Source organism: Panthera pardus, unplaced genomic scaffold, assembly GCF_024362965.1.
Source record: "Panthera pardus isolate Hobbes unplaced genomic scaffold, ASM2436296v1 HiC_scaffold_21, whole genome shotgun sequence".
NCBI classification, from domain to species: Eukaryota; Metazoa; Chordata; class Mammalia; order Carnivora; family Felidae; genus Panthera; species Panthera pardus.
Window position 1 is genome coordinate 33,890,903 of NW_026526777.1, and position 25,816 is coordinate 33,916,718.

At 39.7% G+C, this 25,816-nt stretch overlaps 2 protein-coding genes across 7 annotated transcripts in view; both read left to right on the forward strand.

The window, feature by feature from the left end:
* CR2 (complement C3d receptor 2) overlaps window positions 1–12,959 on the forward strand; it is a 34,308-nt gene extending 21,349 nt beyond the window's left edge. For 5 of the 6 annotated variants that reach the window (XM_019429874.2, XM_019429848.2, XM_019429880.2 and 2 more), the window contains 8 exons: window positions 30–112; window positions 1,069–1,461; window positions 2,951–3,136; window positions 4,226–4,414; window positions 5,149–5,172; window positions 5,759–5,834; window positions 10,100–10,208; window positions 12,216–12,959. In XM_019429874.2, the coding sequence (XP_019285419.2) occupies window positions 30–112; window positions 1,069–1,461; window positions 2,951–3,136; window positions 4,226–4,414; window positions 5,149–5,172; window positions 5,759–5,834; window positions 10,100–10,193 (1,045 nt within the window). In that variant the 3' untranslated portion in view covers window positions 10,194–10,208; window positions 12,216–12,959. The other variant, XM_019429856.2, reaches the window with a different exon arrangement.
* A 3,856-nt stretch (window positions 12,960–16,815) lies between these two features.
* Window positions 16,816–25,816, forward strand: part of CR1L (complement C3b/C4b receptor 1 like) — a 66,955-nt gene continuing 57,954 nt past the window's right edge. The window contains exons 1-3 of the mRNA XM_019429908.2: window positions 16,816–17,218; window positions 22,507–22,686; window positions 23,331–23,430. Of these exons, the coding sequence (XP_019285453.2) occupies window positions 17,101–17,218; window positions 22,507–22,686; window positions 23,331–23,430 (398 nt within the window). The 5' untranslated portion in view covers window positions 16,816–17,100. The remainder of the gene's footprint in view (window positions 17,219–22,506; window positions 22,687–23,330; window positions 23,431–25,816) is intronic.

The following is a 25,816-nucleotide window of genomic DNA, read 5'->3' on the forward strand; positions in this document are numbered from 1 at the left end:
AGAGGAAATGCATTACAGTCTCTCTCTAGGTACCGGCTGACTGGACATGCTTATCAGAAGTGTCAAGATGCTGAGAATAGGGTCTGGTTCCAGAAGATTCCACTTTGTAAAGGTAAGTCAGAAAAAAAAAGTTGTTGGAGGGGCAGTAGGGGGTTAGAGAGGACAGGCCACTGAGGAGCTAGCCTATAACTACCTCAGTGGTCTGTGTGTTCAGTCTCCGTGTACATAAGATAAGGCAAATCTTTCCGTGTCTGATGGGCACTGACACTAGGAAATGAAGTTGCCAAGTAGGAACTGAGTATTTGCCGTATATCTGCTCAAGATTTAAGAAAATATATATATGGCCTAGGTTTCTAGTTCATGGTAGCATAGCCGCATTTATTCCTTTCTGAAGACTTCATCGTGTTTCCTGAATTTTTTTTGAATGAGTATGATGTATTAGTCGCATAGAGAATTTAATAAAGTTGTTTTTTTTAATTTTTTAATATTTATTTATTTTTGAGAGAGAGAGAGAGAGAGCATGAGAGGCAGAAGGGCAGAGAGAGAAGGAGACACAGAATCCGAAGCAGGCTCCAGGCTCTGAGCTGTCAGCACAGAGCCTGACGCGGGGCTCGAACTCACAGAGTGCAAGATCATGACCTGAGTCGAAGTCAGAGGCTCAACTGACTGAGCCACCCGGGTGCCCCAATAAAGCTGTTTTTAAATATTTAAATTTTTTTTAACATTTATTCATTTTTGAGAGTGAGAGAGAGCATGAGTGGGGGAGGGGCAGAGAGAATGGGAGACACAGAATCCAAAGCAGGCCCCAGTCCCTGAGCTGTCAGCACAGAGCCTGACGTGGGGCTCGAACTCACAGACCGGGAGATCATGACCGGAGCCGAAGTCGGACGCCTAACCGACTGAGCCACCCAGGCACCCCTAATAAAGCTGTTTTCAAGAAAGTATAACCCGGGTCCTAAAATCTAAGTTATTTTATCGCTCTGTGTAATACCTACAGTTGCCTAGTTTCATTCGTGCCTGAAGGAAGACTGTCCAACTGAAGTAGAATTTCCTAACTCTCTTCTACAGCTGTTCACTGCCCGCCTCCACCAGTGATTGACCACGGAAGGCCCAGGGGTGTGATGGCAGAACGCTTCCTATATGGAAATGAAGTCTCTTATGAATGTGACCAGGGATTCTCCCTTGTGGGAGAGAAAAATATACGATGCATCATTGATTCTAAAGGACATGGGTCTTGGAGTGGACCTACCCCCCAGTGCTTCAAATCTCCTCCTGTGACCCACTGCCCTAACCCAGAAGTCAAACATGGATATAAGCTAAACAAAACTCGTTCTTCATATGCCCACGATGACATAGTATATGTCGCCTGCAATCCCGGCTTCATCATGAATGGCAGTAACTTGATTAGGTGTCATACCAACAACCAGTGGGTGCCAGGTGTACCAACTTGTATCAAAATGGGTAAGATATTTTAAGGAATTAAGTATGGGATGGTGCAGAGAATAAAGGAAAGGGCTTTGAATCTCCACCGGCCATTTGAACTGCAGAAAAGCATGTAAAAGCAAAGACAGTCACATTGTTTTACAAGATACCTGCCTTGTCTTGTCTTTTCATCTGATTCTTTTTTTCCCCTTTTCTTTTCTTTTTTTTTTAAATTTTTTAACGTTTATTTATTTATTTATTTATTTATTTTTAAATTTAAAAAAAAAAATTTTTTTTTAACTTTTATTTATTTTTGAGACAGAGAGAGACTGAGCATGAACAGGGGAGGGTCAGAGAGAGGGAGACACAGAATCCGAAACAGGCTTCAGGCTCCGAGCTGACAGCACAGAGCCCGGCGCAGGGCTCGAACTCACGGACCGCGAGGTCATGACCTGAGCCGAAGTCGGCGGCTTAACCGACTGAGCCACCCAGGCACCCCTAATGTTTATTTATTTTTGAGACAGAGAGAGACAGAGCATGAACAGGGGAGGGGCAGAGAGAAAGGGAGACACGGAATCGGAAGCAGGCTCCAGGCTCTGAGCCATCAGCCCAGAGCCCGACGCGGGGCTCGAACTCACGGGCCGCGAGATCGTGACCTGAGCTGAAGTCGGACGCTTAACCGACTGAGCCACCCAGGCGCCCCTTTTTCCCCTTTTCTAAGTGCGTTGAGCAAAAGTACACGAGAGGATAATGGTTACCTCCCAAACTGATGGAGTCTCTAAAATCTATTCTTTTTACTAATTTATAATTTAAAAAAATACACAGATCTTTGGGAGGGGAAATGTCTGGCGATAATACTGCTTGATGATTTGATATGTAAAACTGTGATAGCAGCCAGAAAGAGAACTTTGTGTTTCTCAAGAGGAATGCTGGCCTTCAAACCCATTGAATTGTCTTTCTTTTTTTAGTTATTGTGTGGCAGTTTTGCTCCTGTCAGAAACTACCTACCACCGAGCCTGCCAATTGGTGCCCTAAGAACCGAAATCAGCTCACCAGAACTGTTCTCTTTGGCTGAAATACGGTGCTTTGCTTTCCTGCAAGGCGCCAGTAGCTTGAATTGGGTAGCAATGGCCGCCATTTTTAGGACAGATGCTCTTGGATTCATCATATATAGCGGCTTCCCTTCCTGGTTCCAGTAGGCATTTGAGTGTGAGACCCTTAAACTACAGCCTCTCTGCTATTTAAAGGGAAAAGAAAAGAATACTATTAGCTGATAGATTACAACTGTGGGCTACAACCATTGATTTTTCATTATTTCACTTCTGACATCTTCAGGTCACGTATGAGAGATGTAGAAAATGCACATTTCCGTCCATTGCTGCTTGGCTTGGGTGGGATGAGTATTTCTGGGTACCAATTCATTGGCTTGTTTCCTACCTTCTTTCAGTATCACTGTCACTCACGGAGAGTGTTGGCTATATGTTCCTCTGTGCTAAATTAACGATCCTTTTTTTTCTTGGTGTCCAAGCTTTCTTAGGATGTCAGCCTCCACTAGATATACCCAATGGGAATCACACTGGTGGAGATATGGCTCGATTTTCTCCCGGAATGTCAATCCTGTACAGCTGTGACCAAGGCTACCTGCTGGTGGGAGAGGCATTCCTCCTCTGCACACATGAGGGAACCTGGAGCCAACCTGCCCCTTATTGTAAAGGTACAGTGTCTATTATTTTCTTATTTGTCAATTAAATTTCTCCCACCTAGATATATTCAGTTCGGTGCTTTCAACTTAAAATAGACAAATGCATTAATTGGATCATTTAATACAATGTATTTGATTGGACTGATTTAATTGGATTAATCCATAAATTAACCACAAAATAAGAAAAAATGACTTAAGGAATAGCTTGTCTGATGAGTGATCGCTTATGTAGTCCTTTAAGTACAGAAAATTGAAGTACTTACACAACTTATATAACTAAATACAGGTTGAATTTATACTACGGTTGTAGTTATGGAAGTGTGCATTCGACAAAATGCTGATACAACGCACAATGACCTTGTCAGTATATTTCCTATGAGTGGTGGTGGCGTTATGGGTCTATTTTTTTAATAAAAGTTTCAGGATTTCACTTTCGTTAGCATAAACAACACATGTGAAATACGCAGTGAGTTAATATCCAATACCTGTCGAGCACTTTTTACTAAATACCAGAAACCGTGCACAGCATTTTGCATGCATTATTTCATTAATCCTCCTGAGAACAATATGAAGTTGGTGCCACTATTATTTCTGTATGACAGGTGAGGTCTCGGTAGAATGAGAGATTTGTAACTTACCAGAAGTCACACAGCTGGGAAGTCTAGGAGTCATGATTCAAATCCCAAATCTCCCACTATCGCCCCCTACACTGCTAGTTGAAAGAAGAAATGAGGGAGCACGTTCCTGTAAGGAGAATTCTAGGTAACAGTGAAGCAGATGAGATAGTCATTCAGAATTCTTAATATTACCCATTCAGCCCTCACCATTTCTCTGGGAAGCCATCAAAATGATCCAACGCTATCCGTTTAGAAACTAAAGCACAAAGAAGGAAAATAATCTGGCTTCAATTGCCTAGAGGTAATCGAGATGGATTGTTGACACGAAAAGACTGCCTAAGATATCCTTTTGTGTTATCACAGCGAGGCTTTACTTAGAATGAACTGAGTTGGTTTCCTAAACCATTCCCTTCAGGGTGGCATCTACTTCCTCGAGAAAAGGCTAAACTATGACCCAGCTTCCATTAGCTTTCTTCCATTTCAGAGGTGAACTGTAGCTCCCCAGAGTATATTAATGGAATCCAGAAGGGGCTGGAGCCTGGGAAAATGTATCAGTATGGAGCTATTGTCACTTTGGAGTGTGAGGAGGGGTATACCCTGGAAGGCAGTCCCCAGAGCCAGTGCCAGGATGATCACCGGTGGAACCCGCCCCTGGCTGTTTGCAAATCGCCAGGTAAGTACCAAGGGCTCTATTGCAGCTCGTGTACTTGCCTCACTGGAGAGAAGAGAGCAAGGGCTATGCCTCAGCATTAAGTTCTAGGTTTTAACTTGACATGGGTCTGTGACCAGCACTACACTGATGGAAGAGTTTGAAGTTAGTAGTCGATTCTACAAAAAGCAAAACTCTCTGAGGATGGAGGAAATAAAGAAAGGAAATAACGGGAGAGGAATACTAACTTATAAGGTGCAAGACTAACAACCTTCCGTTTTGAAAGGAGTCACTACTGAGCTTTCCCTTGCTGAATCTTGTTTTATAACCACTTACCGATTGGACAACGGTGAACATTGTTGTTATGCCAACTAAGGGCGTTCGTTCACCTGTTACAAACTATATGGTTCACCTCTGACAACTCTCTATGGTGAACAACCTGTTAGAGTTAATGATAAATATCAACAGCTAATATCTGCATTGTAACCTGAGAAGTCTCTGATTATGAAATTGACTCTGTTGGTTTTTTCGTTCAGGAACTACCCCGACTTAAAGTGAATTTTTTTTTTTTTAAGTTCAGTGAGTTGTCACATAAAAAATGAAGCGTGATTATAATCCAGGGTCCCATCACATCTTTTTTAAGTGGATTTTGAGAGAGAGGAGCTGAATGTTAACTTTGGGGACGTGACCATGGGACTTTGGGCTGCACTGAAGCATGCAACTAGACTAATATTTTCATGGTTCTGTATTCTCTTTAGCCTCACTTGCTCCTCTTCTTTCTGGTAAGTTTTCTTAAATATTTGAATTAAAGCTCTAATGATTTTTTTTTAAGTTTATTTATTTATTTTGAGAGAGCCAGAGCACGTGGGAGGGGCAGAGAGGAAGTGGGAGAGAGAGAATCCCAAGCAGGCTCTGCACTGTCAGTACAGCGACCGATTATATTAACTTCTGGTCATTTGCATGATTCGGTACTATCAAATAGGTTGGCTTATTCTGCAGCCGCCAAATCTATTTCACAGCTGAGTTACGCTGTTAGGCCAAGTCGCGGGACCCCGGTGTCCTGAGCTCCTCATATCATCCCAGGAACGAGAATATTGCTAATAAAACTGAAAGGAGACACAAACGTGATTGGAGCCCTGTGGTCACATGCTCAGTGCTTTAGATTAAATGTGGGCTGGACTGAATCAAAAAAAACCCACTTAATCCCAAGTATGATTATTTAGGAATTCGGTATTTATATGGCTGAAAAAGGATAGGTATAAAATCACATAACATTCCCCCCACACACTAGGAATAGCCCTGCAATGACTTCAAAACAACACAGGTCACACTTTTCTGGCATTTGATACTTGCTGTTTTGTTTTCTAGGTCTTTCTGCGGGTTCAGTACTTCTTATATTCTTGATTGGTGTCACCTTATGCACGATATTAAAACACAGAGAACGGTAAGTTCGTTGCACGCTTGACCAAAAGGCACAAAAGGTTTTGGCTTCTTGCCTGAAACTAAATTCGGAAGCACACGTTATATGCCATGAATATTGTGTTGTGATCACTGGAGTAAGGGATCTTGTGTGGATCCCTTGTCCTCTCAAGGGCTCTTGAGAGGAAGCCCTCTCTGTAAGAACTTAAAAAAATTATCAAACACTTACTTTATTTCAATGATGTTTATTCAGGTGGTATATTATTTAAAAAATCTAGAAAATTAAAATTTGAAAAATCGCAGTGGTAACAACTGCAGATATTTTGGTATATTCCTATCTGATCTTTCTCTTACTTTCTTTCTCTTTTTCTCTCTTTAACTGAAATTTTAGCATGATAGTCTCCCACCTAAATTTTTAAAATTTGGCCTTTATCTTTTGTATCGTATGTTTTCTTTTTAGTTACCTAACAGCAGATTGTTCTATGTATTTCTGTATTGTAGAAATTTTAGGTTGCTTCCACATTTACTTTGATAATAAATAAAGATACAAGAAACCCCTTTGAACAAAACCTTTTTGAATAAAACCTTTCCCCCCATCTACTTATTTCTGTAGCACAGATGTCTAGAATTACTAAGAGTATGAACATCTAAGGTGCTTAATAAATACTGCCCAATGACTTTCCAAAAAGTTTGCTCTAACTTGACCAAACATTGAGTAATTAATGTATTTTGGATGTGTTGTGTTTCTGGACTTTTTTTTCCTGCTGTATCGACTTATCTGTTCTTCTATCACAAATCACTTTGTGTTTAATTAGTATAGTTTTATACTGTTCTAATATACGGCGGGGCAAGAATTCCCTTGCTATAATTTTTACTATTTTCTTTTCTATTGTCTTCTGTTTATTCTTACCAGGCAACTTTTAGATCATTTGCCATTTCCAAAAAAAAACATATGTTGTGATTACACTTAAGTCTATAGATTAGTGGGTGAGAAATTGGCATCTTTTTCTGTAATGTGTTCCTCTTTGGAAGCATCGTAGGCCTTTCTATTCATTCAAGTGATCTTTTCTTCCGCTTGGTTGTTGTTTTCATGACTACTTTTAAATATATTACTAGGTTTTCTGTGTTTTGTTATGTTTTATTATCCAGAGATTAGATCTAGTTTTATTTTTAACTTATTAAAGTTTTAAAATATTTTAATCTATAATGTAATATTGACTGCCATAGTAGGTTATGTGCTATTTGGTGGGTGCACAAAGCAAATGGTCAAGTCACAGAGAATTTGTAGCAGAAAAAAAAAATTCCATGGTGAACAAAATGTTTCAAAAGCGCCTCAAGAAACTGTAGACCAGGAGAGAAAGGCTTTCCTGGAAAGAGTAAGCGAGCAGTTTGAGTGAAAACCCAGAGGCTTGTCATTCCATCATGTGTTATGAGAATTACGCAAGCAATCTGACACAACTGGGACATGGTGACTGAAGGAAAAGGCAGCACAGATTCAGGTGGAGAGATGGCGTAAAAGGCCCCTCTAACCCATAAATCTTGTTTCAAAATATTCTGATAAGTGCAAAGGATACCTTTTTAGCAAATGAGACCATCAGATGTCAGCCTAGGGATGGTCTGTGTGCATAGGTTCTTGAATCTCTGTATGTGCCAGTGTTAGAGAAGATAATCAGGTGAAGCCTTACCACGTCTCAGGTAACCTCTAGTGTGTGTGTGTGTGTGGGGGGGGTGACCACGTCATGTCACCCCAAACATGTCACCCATAAACTCCAGCAACATTACTTTCACATGCTAAGTCACTTGGATCTATCAGGGCTGACGCACTGTTCACCGTTGTAAAATGCCTGATGGAGGCATTAGACATGACGGGTTACACTGAACCTCTGTAACGATGACATCTATGAACCTGAGTGCTTTGTTCTGAGCCCGGCGGGGCCTGAGCACCGCAGGTCCTACAAGGATCTACAACTGTGATATACTTTAGCCTGTAGTGTTTACCAGAATACGGACCATAGAGCCCTCATTTTGTCAATGACTTCAGGAAATAAAAAGGGTGTTCTGTGACCAAATAACATGCGTTATCTTTCTCATGAAGATTCACAATGACCATGAGAATATTTAAAGCCCTACAACGAAGAAGCCTGTTTCATTTTATTTTCAAACCGGAGTTCCCCAAATTAATTGGACTGGAGAACTCTTTCTCAACTAATGCTTGAACATCCCATGGAACTTATGTTCCATTGAACAGTCACTGGGAAATCTAGAGAGGTGGGCAGTAGCTAGATCATCAAAAGCCTTGCATACCATGACAGAGGAGTTGGTGGGTATCCCTTCAGATCTTGAGCAAGGTAATAATATGTTCAGATACGCATTTTCAAAAGAAGGGCAGGATTGGGGTTCCAACCAAAGCAGCCGTGGTGGGGATCGGGAGGATGGAGGTATCATCACTATTTAGAAGAGAGGATTTCTGGGACTTAGTGACTTGCCAAATGCGGGCAGAAGGGAGAGAAAAAGAATGACTCATGTGGAGTGGATCCAGTGGTTCACCAAAAGAGGAGAGGGGCAGTTTTGTGGAGAAAGAGGAGTTCACTTTGGGGGCACTCACGACGCAGGACGCAAGAGAGGGACCCGGACTCTGGCAGGTGACATTTAGATCACATTTGAAGCCTTGAGACCACAAAGAACATAAAAGGTAAGAATAGGGATGAAAACGGACCTCAGAAGGACAGTAATGCTTAAAAGGGAGGAGAAGAAGGGACAGTCAGAAAACGGAAGGAGTAGTCTCACAGAGTCAAGGGAGAAAAGGGTCTCAAAAAAAAAAAAAAATAGGGATGTCAGTCACATGGCTTTCCTCACAGGAAGTTAGAAGATAATTTTAGCCAAGAGTAATTAGAAATTTAAATAAATAGAAAATGTGGTCTCTATCACTTTCCTTCATACTACTAATTTTGTTATCAGAGAGTCACATGTGTAGGAAAATTGGCAAACTTTAGGAATGCCTATAAGCTCAAATAATTTATAATGTTCCAGGCAGATTATTTAGTTTATGAATGGGACTATATCATGTACTATACTGAAGCACCTCCATTGATATAAACCAAACCTATATGTTAAACTCCATTCCTAAGCATCACTCGTTTTATTTCCAATTTGTAACTGACTTCAATTTATTTTCTGATAGTTGATCTAGACGTTTGAGCTGCCTTAAATACTTTCTGTAAACGAGATAAATAATCGGTCACTTAGAAATTTTGCCTAAGTAACAAAACTAAATATTTTCTAAAATGTTTATTTATTTATTTTGAGAGAAAGAGTTTGCGCGAGGGTGAGGGGCGGAGAAAGAGAAAATCCCAAGCAGGCCCCACGTTGTCAGCTGTCAGCAAAGCCCAAGGCGGGGCTCGATCAAACTGTGAGATCATGACCTGAGTCGAAATCAAGAGTCAGATGCTCAACTGACTGAGCCCCCCAGGCGCCGCGAAATTAAATATTTTTTAAAGCCACCCAAACATTTGAGAGAGACCACTCTTCTCTAGACATCTAAGATCTTTTAATGAAACCTAAATCTCACGTAGACCTAAAAATTACCATTGTATAATATTCTTGACGCCTCTATCTATAAGCTGACTTCTTAAATATGGTAGTAAGTGACATGCTCTGAGTAACCTTAGCAGAAATCATTCTTTGGTAATTCTGTAATACTTTATTTCAGAGTGCTACCTGATAATGTGATCACATTTTCATGTCTCTTGCTAATTTTGGCCAAGGGGTTTTAGGAGCACAGTGAAGTGTGTGGGCTTTCAAAGCGTAAAAGTAAAAATGTCCTCTTAAAAATTATCTCAAGCTTTTAGTGCTGTAAGACTACAGAAGGGTTCGGAATTTAACATCAAATATGAAAACTTTCCTTTAAGTTAGACTGGAAGACTGTGTCCCACAAAGGTAAATTTATGGTCATATCCTAAAATTAAAGCTTCTTTTTTTAATTTATTTTTTCAAACTGAGGATCATAGTTCTAAGTTATTGAGGGTCCTGGATCCGAGGGAAGGCAACCTTGTACCAACTTTTGATTTGGACACTTAGCATCCTAGCAAGTTATTTACTTTTAGGGGTCTTTCCAAATAATAGGGGTTATAGTGATCATCTCATATGATACTTAGGACATCAAAATGAACCCATTCATGAAAAGTACTTATCACGTGATGGGAATTACAGAAAACAAACAACTATGACATGTTTATAGTAATCATGGCCAATGAGCAAAGAGTTTACTTTTTTCTTCCTTTTTCCATTTAGGAATTATTATACAAACAAAAGCCCTATAGAAGGAGATCTTCATTTAGAAACACAAGAAGTCTATTCTATTGATCCATACAACCCAGCAAGCTAATCGGCAGACAAACTGGTATCTAATGAAATTGAAATATTTTTATTCACCCATCCGTCAAAATGCCTTCAGTTTATATTTGTCAATAAGTATAGTACTAAATGAGTATGGTTGTATTGCACAAGTCTTCAGCAATCATGCGCAGAAATTGTTAACTTACCTACTTCGTATCGCCAAACTGATGCCACGGGTTCTTTTCAGTTCATTCATCCATTCAACAAATACTGAATACATAGTGTAATAATTAAGGATAAAATGGAGAAGATGATATGTATTTTGAAGAGAAAGAAAGCATACTCCTATAGAGTATGCTGGGTCATTGTAATGAGCTTGGTGAGTATTCTGAGATGGAAACCAGTGGAGGGTTTTAAGCAGAGGGGAGAATGGTCACTTTAACTGCTGTGTGGAGAACGGACTTTAGGAAGACAAAGGTGGAAGATGGAGGCATCCATGAAGACTTTATCACAACAGTCTAGGCAGGAGGTTGTGAGTGGCTGCCACCAGGATGGTGAGAAGAGGGCAGCTTCTGCATTACTTTGAAGTTTATTTATTTATTTTTGAGAGCGAGAAGGAGTGGGGAGGGAGGGGAAGAAGAAGAGCCAGAATCCCAAGCAGGCTCTGCGCTGTGAGCGTAGAGCCCAACATGGGACGCCATCTCACAGCTTATGACCTGAGCCGAAATCCAAGAGTTGGACACTTACTGACTGAGCCACCCAGGGGTCCCTGCATTAGTTTTAAGAGAGCAACAGTAGGGTTTGCTCATGGTTTGTAAGGGAGGAGGCAGTGACGATGGCAAGGTTTTTTGGCCTGACGACTGGAAGGACAGAATTGCCACTAATTAGGATGACTGGCAATGTGAAAAGGTGGGATTAGGGAGAAAAAAACAAGAGTTTCACTTTGGAGAGGTTAGAAATGAGATATCTAACGGGCATCCAAGTAGAAGTATCAAGAAGGCAGTGGATGTACAAGTCTGTATTTCAGAGAATAAGTCCAGGCTCAAGACATAAATACGGGCCCTGTCAGCATATGGATGTATGTAATAATGAAATCAAATAAGATTAGCAAGGGGGTGAAAGGGGCTAGGGAAGAGAAAAGGTCCACGTGCCGGGCCTTGAGTCCTTCCACATCCAGAGTCATGGAGTATGAGAGGGAACCTCGGTATTATTTTGAGATAATACTCACTTTTCATGCCTTGTCTCAGTCCCCGCTACAACAGTGAAAAGTATTATCTCCAAATAATACCGAGGTGAGCATATACTCTCCAAGGTGAGAGAAGCAAAGCTAAACTATCGGCTAGGGTCTCAGGATCAGTAATGGGCAGAGGCTGAATTCAAACTCAAATCTACATTCAAATTGTTTTCTCTTACATAATCTATAAAATACAAAAATAAACCCCTTTGCCCGCTTGGAACTTATTTACAACAAAAAATAGACAAAACAACAGAACAAAAAATAGAAAACAATAGAACAACATAGAATGGAAAACAGAAATAGAAATATAGAAATAGAAAACAATAGAACAAAAGAAAAAACAACAGAACAAAAAATAGACATCGACTTATCATAGTGTGAGAGTAAGTACCTTAAACAAGATACAGAAAAACTGGTGCGGTAGCTAAGAAAGCCAAGATTACCTACTGCTGGTGGACCATGGAAAGAGGAAAGAGAACAGCGGAGACCAGGCCCGAGTGATACCTAAATCCAAACCGCTCGGGGTCCCAAGTAAAACTAGTTTATGAATAATTTGTTGAATGAATGCATGAATGAGAAAGAATGATACCATTGCTTGGATTTCTATCTCATGACTTATTACTTATCAACATAAAATTTAATCATCATTTCCTTCAGATCCTGTTTCTGAAGAAGGGATCTCTTGATAGAAAGTGTCTTCTAAGAGGCTTGATGCGCTATCGGTTATAGCACATTTGGGGGAGAGAGAGAGAATGTTAACGTTCTCATTATGTAAATTTTGAGGCACATCACTGCTCTTCCTGCTGCCCCCTGAACAGAAATTCTCTATTGCAGTGTGCCTTGTTTGGATCCTACTGAACATCAGTTGGGACGAAACGATTTTAATATCAGCCAGTCTATGAGTATGGTCTCAACATCAGTGAAATGTCTTCATAAGCTATGATTTCCCATATGCACTTTCTCTCAAGCAGAACAAAGAAAGTTTGCTTGATAATAAAGATGGGATCCCAGTCTCACCGCCACACTCTCTTCAAGGACTTTTTGACGCCTCCCCTGTGATGTGCCTGGAGCCTGGCTATGGCTACAAACAACAGAACTCCTTAAGTGTCGCCATTTTAATTAAGGAAGGCGCTAAAAAGCGCTGCCCTCCTATCTCGACCCTTCTTTTGTAATCAGCATACTTACTGTCACCATATATTTTTGGTTCTAGAGTGGTTTTAACTATTTAAGCAAAGGAGAGAGGATTTCATGCAGTTATGATGGGCATTCTTCTGTTGGGAAGTCTAATTTTATTTTAATAGTAGCATCTTGCTCTCATATGGTTAAACATTTCACCTGTATTTCCGCTTGTTTTGAGGGTTGTTGTTCTTTTTCCACAATGTATACTTTGCCTTTCCATAATCACTCAGTAATTCCAATTTGCACATTTTTTTTTCATTATAGGAGTCAAGTTTTCACTGTAAGGTTTTGGTGTACAATTCAGGCTCTGGATATTTCCTTGGCAGTTTTGTCAAAGCTCTGTGTCCTTTAATAATGTGTACAGTGGTTACTCAAATAAATTTTATCCTTTAACAAAAACATTTGCCTTTCAGGATTTTTTTTTTCTTAGAGCCAATGAACTCTTAGAGTTTTTGTTTTTCATTTTTTGTTTTTAATTTTAATTGCAGTTAGTTAAGGTTTCTGGAGTTCCTGATCTAACATTTATACATTCTGGATCTTCCCACTTTGTTGTTTTAGCCGACTTGCAACCCACAAACTCCATTCCCTCATCCTCAAGATATTCTCTATTCGTCCAGACAACGCCTTTCCCTAGCCCCCTGCCACCACACTCGAAATCCAGCTGACAATTTTCCTTGTTGTAGCATTTATACTATTGAGAAAATAAAACCTTGCTCCATGGCTACCACAAATTTCTCTTGCCATCCTCTCCTAGACTACGTATTCTGTTTGGCATCTTTTTTGTTTTAAAATATACATAACATAAAATTTAGAATCTTAACCATTTTCCAATGTACAGTTCATAAATGTTTGCATATTCATTATTGTGCAACAGATTTCTAGAACTTTCTCATCTTAGAACATTGAAATGCTATATCCATTAAACAATAACTCTACATTCCCCTCTTCCTCCAGCCCTCAGAAACCACTACTCTCTGTTCCTGTGAATTTGACTACTTTAGATACCTCCTATATGTGGAATCCTACCGTGTTTGTCTGACTGATTTATTTCACTCAGCATAACGTCAACTTTTCTCCATGGTAGCATGTGTCAGAATCTCCTTCCTTTTTCAGACTGAATGATATTTCGTTGCTTGTATATATCACATTTAGTTCATTCATCTGTCAGTGGACATTTGGGCTGTTTTCATGACTACCATACATAATGCTGCTGTGAACGTGAGTGTGCAAATAGCTCTTCAATTCAATTCTTTGCTTTCAATTTCAATTCAATTCATTGCTTTCAATTCAATTCATTGCTTTCAATTCAATTCAATTCAATTCATTGCTTTCAATTCGTTAGACACATACCCAAAAGTGGGATGCTGTTCAGCATCTTTTATTCAGTCATAATCAGTACTATTTTCATTACTCCAAATTATCCGTCCATGCACCTCAAGCCATCTATTCTACCTTTGTCTCTATTCTCCTTCTCTTAGGAGCTGATGAAAGCATCACAGGGTAACTAGGTCAACCTCCTCTCCCTCCACCTCTGTCACTTCACCCAAATACTTGTGTCTGGCTTGTACAGCTTCCTTAGCTTCTGTGAGTATGGGGATGGTAACAGGAGTAATGGCAGAGAAGGCTGCTCTGAGCTGAGAACTAGACCTTCAAGAAAGGGGGTGAGAAAGCAGATGTCAGGAAATCAGTGCAAAAGGAAGTGGTAATGGGTGGTCTAATATCTGCTACTATATCTTCCCACCCCCATCCTCCTCCCTTCTCTACAGCATTTGACGGTTGCAATTATTCCACTCTCCACACAACTCATTCCAAGTCTTGCTTTACATACAACTGACTCTTATTTTAACTAACTTTTATTTTTTTTATTTATTTTTTTTTTAAATTTTTTTTTCAACGTTTTTTATTTATTTTTGGGACAGAGAGAGACAGAGCATGAACGGGGGAGGGGCAGAGAGAGAGGGAGACACAGAATCGGAAACAGGCTCCAGGCTCCGAGCCATCAGCCCAGAGCCTGACGCGGGGCTCGAACTCACAGACCGCGAGATCGTGACCTGGCTGAAGCCGGACGCTTAACCGACTGCGCCACCCAGGCGCCCCTTTAACTAACTTTTAAATCTGGGGTCCTTAGGGACCACACACCTCCAAAGGTTTATGGCTAGAACTAAATTTCAATATAGCCGCTTTCCTTTGTAATCCTAGATATTCTATTTTGTGCATTAAAAAGATTAATTCTAGGGGCACCTGGGTGGCTCAGTCGGTTAAGCGTCTGACTTCAGCTCAGGTCATGATCTCACGGTTTGTGAGTTCAAGTCTCACATCAGGCTCTGTGCTGACAGCTCGGAGCCTGGAGCCTGCTTCAGATTCTGTGTCTCCTTCTCTCTCTGCCCCTCCCCTGCTCTCTCTCTCTCTCTCAATATAAATAAACATTTAAAAAAATTAAAAATTAATTCTGGAGGCACCTGGGTGGCTCAGTTGGCTAAGTGTCCAACTCTCAATTTTGGCTTAGGTCATGATCTCACAGTTCTTGAGATCAAGCCCTGCAACAGGCTCCACATTGACAGCTCAGAGCATGCTTGGGATTCTCTCTCTCTCCCTCTCCCCCCCCCTCACACTCTCTCTCAAAATAAATAAATGAACATTAAGAAAAAATAATTCTGAGAAGGGGTCCAAAGGCTCAGCCAAAGAGACAAATGGGTCCACCATACACAAAAATATTAAAAACCATGAACCACATGTGAACCACATCTAAATGTCTCCATCCTGATCTTCCTATCATTTATTCTACATACATGTTCTCCCTTAAGAGTGCCATCAATTCCTGAGGTTTTGACCCTCTACCACCCATTTCCTTTTCAAAAGGCCTCTTGCTGGACATCTCTGGAAGTCTGGTTTCATAATCAAACTATATTCCCAATATTTTCCTAGAACATTCTCACACTTCCTGGCTCTCACTAAAACTCCATCTGTCTCATGCCCCCAAGTCTTTCTCAGGTTTTAAAAAAAAAAAAAAAAAAAAAAAAAAAAATCCTTTGACACTCTCTCTTTAAAAAAAAAAAAGTTTATTTTTGAGAGAGAGCATGTGAGCTGGGGAGGGGCAGAGGATCCAAAGCGATGCAGGGCTTGAACTCATAAACTGTGAGGTCATGACCTGAGCCAAAGGCTGACACTTTACTAGCTGAGCCACCTGGGTGCCCCAACACACTCTCCCTTGATCAAGTTACCCTCTCTCTCCCATATGTTTCCTACTGGTGCTGCAACAAGTTACTTTGTAGCTGGAAATGACTCAGATTTATTCTTTTACCAGCCTGGAGGTCAGGAGGCAAAATGAATCCTACAGAGCTAAGACCAAGGTGCTGCCTTTTCCAGCATCTAGAGGTGGCTGTCATTCTGTTCGGCTCATGGCAGCACCTCTCCAGTCTCTGCTCCGGTCATTGCCTTCTCTCACTCTAATCTAGTGCCTCCCTTTCATAAGGACCCCTGTGATAATACTGCCCACCTGGATAATCCAGGGTAATCTCCCATCTCAAAGCCCTTAAATCAATCACATTTGCAAACCCCCTCTTGCCGCCTAAGATAACATAATCACTGGTCTGGGGATTAGGATGTGGGCATCTTTGGGGTCATTATTCAACCCATCACAGACACCCATTTCTCTCACCCTTGAATTCTTAACCCCCTGCTCCAAATGCATCCTTCCCCCACGTTTTTGTTCATTTCAATAAATAGCACCATCATTCATTTTGAATCCTGAGGCTAATTCAGGATTCAAGGCTAATTCTCTTTCTCAGCACTAACTTCAAGAAAGGAAGTAACCAAAATCCAATGCATGAATAAATTCTGTTCATTCTGTCTCCAGTTTCTTAATTGTCCACTTTACCTCCAGTCAAGGCCACCATCAAATCTCACCTGGTTGATGGCAAAACTTCCTTGCTGGTCAGCCCCATTCACTATTGCCTTATTCCAAGCCAGTCTCCCCGCCGTATAGACAATTATATGTTTAAAATGTAAATCTGATTAGGTCAGCTAAAAAAAATTTTTTTTCCAGTGGCTTGGTATCTCTCAATTCAACTTAAAGGAATTAGTTCCTGGTATTTCCTACATACTGTACATGTTGCCCCAAACGGTGGCTTTCACACAAGGAACAGGCATTTCGTTTGCTGACCTATTCACGCGGATTCTTGACCAGGGGAAAAGTCATGCGGAGGCGTTGGAAAGCTGAGCAGCAAGATTCCACCGCCTTTATCCGGAGCCGCCCAGCCTCCACGCGGACGACATCAAGGAAACGAAGCATCACCAGCTTTTGCTCCTGCGGAGGGCTCCCGATGGTGGTCGTGGGAGCGAAACTCGTTAGAAACGATGCAAATTAGTAGTAAACAGGACCTCGCCCCTTAAGGGGAAGCTGCGGTCAAAGTCTTCTTTCCGCCCCTCCCAGCTGCGCTCTCCACACTCCGCAGCGCTGGGAGCGAGCGCGTTGCCTCTCATCTCCCCGCTGCGCTCTCTGCTGCGCTTTCCTTCGAGGTCGCACCTCTTCCTGGAGAGGATGGGAGCCTCTTCTCGGAGGAGCCCGCACCCTCTCGGGCCGCCGGCGCCCCCTCTCTCCCGCTCCGGAGGAGCCCTCCTCGCGGTTCTGCTGCTGCTCACGCTGCCGGCGGCCTGGGGTGAGACTCGGGGCTGGGCGCTGGGTGGGGCGAGAAGGCAGGGGGACTCTGAGATCCCCGCCCATGCCCGGACCCTGGTGGCTCTGGGTGATCCCCTCTGCCGGGGCTTGTGTTGTGCCAGCGGCCCGGGAGCGCGCAGGTGCCGAGCAGGTGCCGAACAGGTGCAGCAGGAAATTTCTCTGCCTTTGTCTGTTAACAAAGGCCGGCTAGAGCGGAGCGTAGTGCGGATTGCAGCCAAGAAATGGGGGGGCTGGAAATACGACCACCTTGGGTTCTGATCCTAGCAAGTTCTTAAGTGTGAGGAAGGTTCCTGCACCTGCCCGAGTCCGTTTCCTTTTCTGTGTGGTGTGAACCCGGATTTCTACCTCGCGGTGTTGTTACCTAAATGGCATGAAGTGCATCCAGGGGTCTAACACACAGCCTGTCACTTAAGTTCTTTCCTCCAGCCATTCTTTCTGAACTTTGTGCATGAGCGTGTTTGGACAAGGAGTCCTGCCGGTGGAGTTTTCACCGTAAACTGCCTCGCATCTGGTTGGATGCGCCCCACTCACACCCCAGACCACCACGTGCACCTATTGAGCGCCAACGTGTGAAGAAGTCCCACGGGGTTGGAAGAGCCAGCGAAGTTCCAGAACCCTCAGTGTCACTAGTCGCAGATAGAAGGGAAGTGTAGAGATGTTTTCACGTTGTGGCAGTTTGGTCATGTGTTTTAGTAGAAAATAAAGCCTGTTATAACTGATGGGAAATTTTGAGGTGGCATCTTCCCTTCCTTCCTTCCTTTTAAATAGGTAAACATTTTCAGTTTGAACCCTTCTCTTCTTATTTTTGGCTTTCTGAGAAGTCTTAGTTGCTTGGACTCATTGGTAAAACCTCTCCGTTGAAATGAGAGTCTTAATTATTTTTGTCCAGCCTCTTCTTGACCAAGTGACTTTGTTCTCTGTTGTCACTAGACATTGTGTGTTCATTGTTTGTGCCGTCTAAGAGAGTAAGGAAAAAGGAAAACCAAGTTTCCACTGAAGTCATTACTAATAGACATCCTAAAGTAACCAACCAGGTGAAGAAACGTGATAAAGCCGAAAGTTTTATTACTAGAAGAGAAGCAAGCCAAGTGTATTAAGCAATCTATGGTCAATGCGTAGAAATTTTTGTGAACCTTTTGAGTATATTTGTGTCTCTTCTTACTGGAATGTTAATTACAAAAAAAAATATTTACTAAGGTTATCATAATAACCTGAAAATGTGAAACAGCTTAGTAATTTACTTGCCAAAGGAATTTAGGTAAAGAAAATGTTTATGGAATGCTGACAGTGTGCACAGCACTTTGGACTTTATGAGAGAGCTATTTCTCCAAGGTGCATTCATGTAGAAGCTGTGTGGTGGAGTTTTATGAACTTTTCTTAATTAGGAGGCCTGGGTTCTGTTTTTTTCAGCCGCTACTTACTATCTGTCGGCCTGGAGCCCAGCAAGCCAATCACATCCCTGACTTTCAGTGTCCATACATACAAAATGAACATAGTCGACATCCTGCCATATGAGAGGACTATTGTGAAAATCAAATGAGGTAGTGTATGTGACAGTGTTTTTTGTAACCTGAAAAGCCCCTGTAGATCTGAGAAACCATGCGTAGGACCTTCCCTGACAAGAGCCTAAAGACCACAGCATGACTCAAAAGGGGGACATCTCAGCTTTGATGATCAGAGAAGGCAGAGGGCAAGGAGCATGGTGCTCGTAGCATTTAAGGAGTGAATCCAAATTGGACATGCGGATTCACCCGGATAGTTATTTCACATACACATGAGCACACTCGGGGTACTAGGGCAGTGTGGAACATAGGACAGACTCTGGCGCCCTCACCTGGTCCTTGGGGCAGCTCTCACCCTGTTGCCGCGCTGTGTAAAGACGCAAGGTAGAAAAGATGGCAAGTCCAGTGGCTTTCTGTGAATTGTCCCCTATTTCAGTTTACATGTGTTCAGATGAGCAGGTTTATGGTTTATGTTACCTCGTCTTATCTAATATAACCTCTGTGATTGCACAAGTAACTTCGAAGTGTTTCCACATAGAAACAGAATGAAGATAATTCTAATAAGGCCAACTTAAGCAAACAAGACAATCCCTTCCACGCATGGACACACGCAGACATGCGCACACAGACACACGCAGGCGCACACATATCCAAGCTCTTTGTCAGAGACACTAAGAGGAAGAAACATTGTCAGTCTAATCACAAGTGACCAGAAGTTCACAAAATTAAAAAAACGAGAAAATGTCAAGACTACTTGAAATGAACATCCACCTTGTGAACAGAGAAACTCATTGACTATTTTGTCCCTTTAGACATTAATTAATGATCATATTAAGTCATCATGATTAGCAAAGCGTTTAAAATGTTTATTTCATCTCTATCGCATATTTTTAAATTTCTATTTATGTATAACATGTAATATTATATAGTTTTATAAATATAAAATTATCACATATATTTAAATATATTTACTATTTTAATATATGATACATGTAATATAGTTCTTTTATATAACAATGTTATATAAATTATGTTATATTTATATATATATAACATGACATGACAATTTGTTATATAATTAACATATATAATGACATCATACACATGTGAAATTTATTAAGTGGTATAATATGAATATAATTTAATGTGTAGTATTAAGTTGTTATAGTTTGTATATATAGTTTATAAGTAATTTATAATACACATTAATCTGTATAATAGATATAGTATATATTATATATTATAATATAATAAATTAATATGTTATATATAACATAATATTCCAAACTATATATTATAATACATAATATTATATATTACATTAGATTACATAATATACCAAATATAATATGTAGTATGTACTAATATTATAAAATATATAAATATTTTTAAATATTAAATATAAATACATTAAATTTTTTTTAATGTATGCTTTCTTTCCTTAACTGATGAAGGTGTTTTAACAAAACATTTGCAGACATTTGCAGATCTTTTCATAAAAGAGTAGAATCTGCAGACTGGAGACCAGAGTGTGCCCCAGGTTGACAGTTCATGTTTGAACAGAGGCATGGAAGTAATAAGTAAATTGTGTTTCTAGCACAGAATAAAACAATCTGCCTTGAATGGAAAGTTTGGATTGGGAGTATTTCAATGTGGGCTGGGTCACCCAAGACAAAACCACAGCGAGATGATTGCATACACCCACTAGAATAGCTAAAATGTTAAAAATTGCCAACAGTGTTGGCAATAAGATGAACTAACTGGAATGACTTCCAACTCCTTTGGAAAACAGTTTGGCAGTTTCTTAAAAAGTTAGGCACAAATGTGTCATACGACTGAGCGTTTTACCCCTAGGTATTTACTCAAGAGATGTGAAAGCATGCGACCACACAAAGACTTCTATAGAATTTTCACAGTGGCTTCACTTGTAATAGCCCACAACTGGAAACAATCCAAATAACCTCCAGCAGCTAAAGAGATGAACTAAATTAAGTATATTTGTACAACTGAAGATTACCGAGCAAAAAGAAATAATTTTTTTTTTAATGCAACAGCCCGGATAAATCTCAAAATAAGCTTTCTGTGTAAAAGCTAGACCAAAAGAAAAGAAAAAAAAAAGTACCAACTGAGTGATGTGGTTTATATGAAATTCTAGAAGGTCAAATCAGTCTGTTGTAAGAGGAAGCAGGTCAGAGATCACCTAGAGGAGGAGGTGGAGAGATGGATGCATTACAAAGGGACCTGAGGAAACTAGAGGGAGCCTGATGGAAGTGTTTGTTATTTCCATTGTGGTAATAGTTTCATGAGGCATACATGTGTCAAAAGTCATCAAATTGAATACTTCAAATATTTTTCAGTTATTGTATTTAATATACTGTAAAGCTATGCGGAAGAGGTTTTTTTTAATAAATTAGAGTAGATCTTGAGTTTATGGAGTTCACGTTAATATATTTATTATAGGACAAATAGGATAAATAATTTATTTATTATAGGATAAATAATTTGAGGGATTGGAAATGAAGGAGGAAAAGGAAGCTAGGTCAAGCTTTCTCTAGTGAGGATTCATACATTCTTTTTTATTTGGGCTATTATCCATATTTGCATTTTTACTTTTGCCTCACAGCTAGTAAGTAGAAGTTCAAGTCCAGATCGATACGAATCCAGTTCCTAACACTATACACCATTATATTTTGTATTAGTTTCTTATTACTGCTGTTACAAATTACCACAAGCTTAATGAACCAACTTCAGTTCAGGTCATGATCTCACAGTTTGCAAGTTCAAGCCCCACATCGGGTTCACTGCTGTCAGTGCAGATTCCCTTTGGATTTTTTGTTGCCCTCTCTCTGCCCCTGCCCCACAGGAGCTCTCCCTCTCCCAAAAATAAATAAAAATTTTAAAAAATTTAAAAAAATTTAAAAAATTTTTAAATAATAAAAATTAAAAATTTGAAAAAACAAAACCGACAGATTTCCAAACCTAGAATAAAATATTTTTCCAACAGATATTTCTTCTTGATTACATACTGTTTGACTGTAAATATTATTTTTATTACCTTAACTTAAACCCATTAGGCCTGAAGGGGAGATAGCTGAGTCTAGTATTTAAATATATATATATATGTATATATATAATATACATATATTATTAATGTATAATAATTAAATAGATATTTATATATTAAATATATTTTATATATATTAAATATGTATAAATTATATATTATATATAAATATATAAATATATATTTATATATTATATATTTTATATTATATATTTTATATTATATTTTATATTATATATATTATATATTATATATAGTTATATTATATATTATATATATTATATTATATTATATATTTTATATTTTATATATATTTTTATATATATTACATATATATTTATATATATTTTTATATATTTTATATTATATATTTTATATATTTATATATGTATATATATTTTATATATTTATATATATAGTTATATATATATAAATATATATGTACATATATATACATACACATACACACATATATATATATTTAACTCTTAATTGCCTTCAAAATAGCAATGACTTTCTAAGTGAGTAGATGCTGATTTAAAAAGTTCATATCTAAGATCGCTACTAAGGGAAGCAATAATTTTACCATTATTACAGTATTCTTCTTCTTTGATCACATCCATGAAGCATATTGGAGACAAACAGACAGCAGAGTAGAAGTTTCTCCATTAACTTTGATGCCACTGTGGTCTTGGTCTCCAGGTAATTGCAAAGCCCCGGCACAGCTCCCGTTTGCCAGGCCTACAGAACAGATTGAGAAGTCTGAGTTTCCCATTGGGGCATCTTTGAACTACATATGCCGCCCTGGTTACTACAAGAAACAGTTCCGTATCACCTGCCAAAAGAACTTGACCTGGTCAAGTGCTGAAAACAAATGTGAACGTAAGTACCTTTAGACTGAGAATTCCACTGTGTCAGTTAAATGTCCATAAGAGCTGATTCAATTGTTCAGGTTTTGGAACCAGGATGCATATGACTTAATAAGTTTGCCTAAAAGGGATTGCAGATGTGAGAGTTATTCTTTGCGTCCTATCTTCCTATTGCTTTGACTTCCTGACACCTTCATTACAAGTTCGATTCATGAGAAATGACTATCACAAGGCATGACTGAGGGAAAACCTCCATTCAGTAGGGGTTCCCCGTTGTCACCACTGAAACTGAGTAACGAGTGACTTGGGAAAGGAAAGAGAAGTGTAGGCGGGGAGAAAATCCCACACTTCGAGACCCTGATTTACACTGGTTGAATTACAAAGTGAACACTTTGGGAATAAGGGAAGTTTACATTTTTCTGGGAGGCACAGTATGAGGATGAGGTAGATCTGGAGGAAGGCTCTTTTTGAAAGTGGTGCTTAGTGGGTGGCTGGTCCTAAGGCAGTCTTGTAAGTGTCTTTCAAGGGGGCAAAAGCCTTGGAACTACAAATGCTTTTCAGTAAAGGTTGGGACAGCCAATTGGGATCTTATGTACTTACTAAGAGAAGTTTGGAGTGTTCGATGTCCGGTCCCCAAATTCTACTTCTTTCCCATAGGTAAATCATGTGGAACTCCTCCAGAACTCATCAATGGCAGAATGACCATAAACGGAGACACCAAGTTTGGATCAACTATTAATTATGCTTGTAATGAAGGGTGAGTCTAGTGCCAAGCATCACTGTTTGGGAGGACAGTTCCAGAATTGTAGCACCAATCTCTAAGCAATAGTCTTAGAAAGTCTACCTGCCTATTAAAAACATAGCAATAAGAGAGGTGCCCGGGTGGCTCAGTTGGTTAAGCTTCTGACTCTTGGATTTGGCTCAGGTCATGATCCCGATATCATGAGTCCGAGCCCTGCCTCGGGCTCTGCTCTGATGCTGAAAAGCCTGTTTGAGATTCTCTCTCTCACCCTCTCTCTCTCTGCCCCTCCCCTGCTCTCTCTCGCTCTCTCTCAAAATAAATTTTTTAAAAAAGAGGTTAAAAAAACAGCAATAAGATTTCTAAATAGAAGTGGTGGCTTGAATCCAGGCATTCAACTCTGCCTGAAATGACTAAACAAATATTGGAAAAATAGGAAAAAACCTATATCCGTGCTAGAAACCTGGGGGTGGAGAGGAAAGATGCCTACTGCACAACCAATTAATGTACCTAAAACCAAGCGAAACATTCATTAAATGGGAAGGACCAGCTCTCTAAAGACGCAAATGGAACAAACAGTAGTTGATCCATGCATATATTCTTGCCCCAAAGCGCCAAGAACTAGAAATGTTGGACTGAGAAGTGGGAAAGAATGATTTGTTTGGGATGATGGAGCTGAATGGTAGACAGGCAAATTTCGATTGTTAGAGCACCTCTCCAGAAACGCACACAGTGCAGAAATCTTGCTGTGGGCATATTCTTGGCTTGTCCTGAAGGGAGACAACCAATTCAGGAAAGAAGTAGAGAGACTGCTTTACCATAGATCTTAACTTTTGCTTTGTTTTTATTATTTATTGCTCACTTAAAATACATTTACTATAGCATAAGCAATAACGATAAAATGAACTTCGGCGTATACACCACCTACCTTAAGAAACATTGCTAGTACCTTGGAAGCCTCCTATGTGCCTTTTCCAATTCCCCTTCTACCTCCAACATCTGTGTGGAAGGAACGACCATCCCGAATTTTGTGTGGTTCGTTCCCTTCCATTTGTTCCCCTTTTCTCCCATACATACTCCAAGTCAGTTTCTATTTAGCTTTCCCTAGTTTAAGCTTTATGTCACTGGCATGATACGCTATGTACTTCTCTTCAACTGGCTTTTCTATTTAACAGTTTGTTTTTGCCAATTATCTATGTGGTTGTGGTTAATTCATTTTCACTTGGGAGAGTATTTCCTTATGTGGGTATGCCACAATTTATTTTTTCTTGCTTGTTATATTTGGATTGTTGCCAGTTTGTTTTACTTTGTTTTGTTTTGGCTACTCTAAGCATTCCTGATATGAATATACATGCCTCCTAGCGCACATGTACAAAAGTTTCCTTAGGACAGTGGTTTTCAAACTTCTCTTCCCATGATCCACAGCTAAGAAATGTAGTTTTATAACACACACACACACACACACACACACACACACACACACACATACACATCACACACAATTTTAATATAAATTAAAAGTTATTGAAAACTTCTTACCACTTCTAATCAACATTGTACTGGAGGTTCAAGCCAGGACAATTAATCAAGAAAAAGAAGCAAAAGCCATCCAAATTGGAAGGAAGGATTAAAACAGTTTCTGTTTGGGGGCACCTGGATGGCTCAGTCAGTTAAGAATCTGACTTCAGCTCAGGTCATGATCTCACAGTTCGGGAGTTCGAGCCCCGCGCCGGGCTCTGTGCTGACAGCTCAGAGCCTGGAGCCTGCTTCAGATTCTGTGTCTCCCCCTCTCTCTGTCCTTCCCCTGCTCACACTCTCTCACTCTCTCTCTCAAAAATAAACAAACATTAAAAAATTTAAATAAATAACTGTTTGAAAATGATGTGTGTTGTATAGAAAATCCTAAGGAATGTACACACACACACACACACACACACCAAAAAACCTATTACAGCTAATAAATAGTTCAATAAGTTTCAGGATATCAGACCAATACACAAAATTAAATTGTATTTCTATAGTCTAGCAATAAACAATCTGAGAATGAAATTAAGAAACCAGTTCCACTTACAATAACATCAAAAAAATAAAATCACTTAGAAATAAACTGAACCAAAGAAGTATAAAAGTATACACTGAAGATTATGAAATATTTTTGAAAACAAAATTAAAGAGGATCTACATAAATGGAAATATATTCTATATTCATAGATTGGATGACTTAATATTGCTAGTGTTATAATAATATTGAATATTATAGAATTATAGAATATTGACTTCACCAAACTGACCCGCAGATTTAATACAATCCCTATAAATTCCAGCATCCTTTTGCAGAAATCGACAAGTTGACCCTGAAATTCTTATGGAAGTGCAAGGCACCCATACAATCAAAAAAAATCTT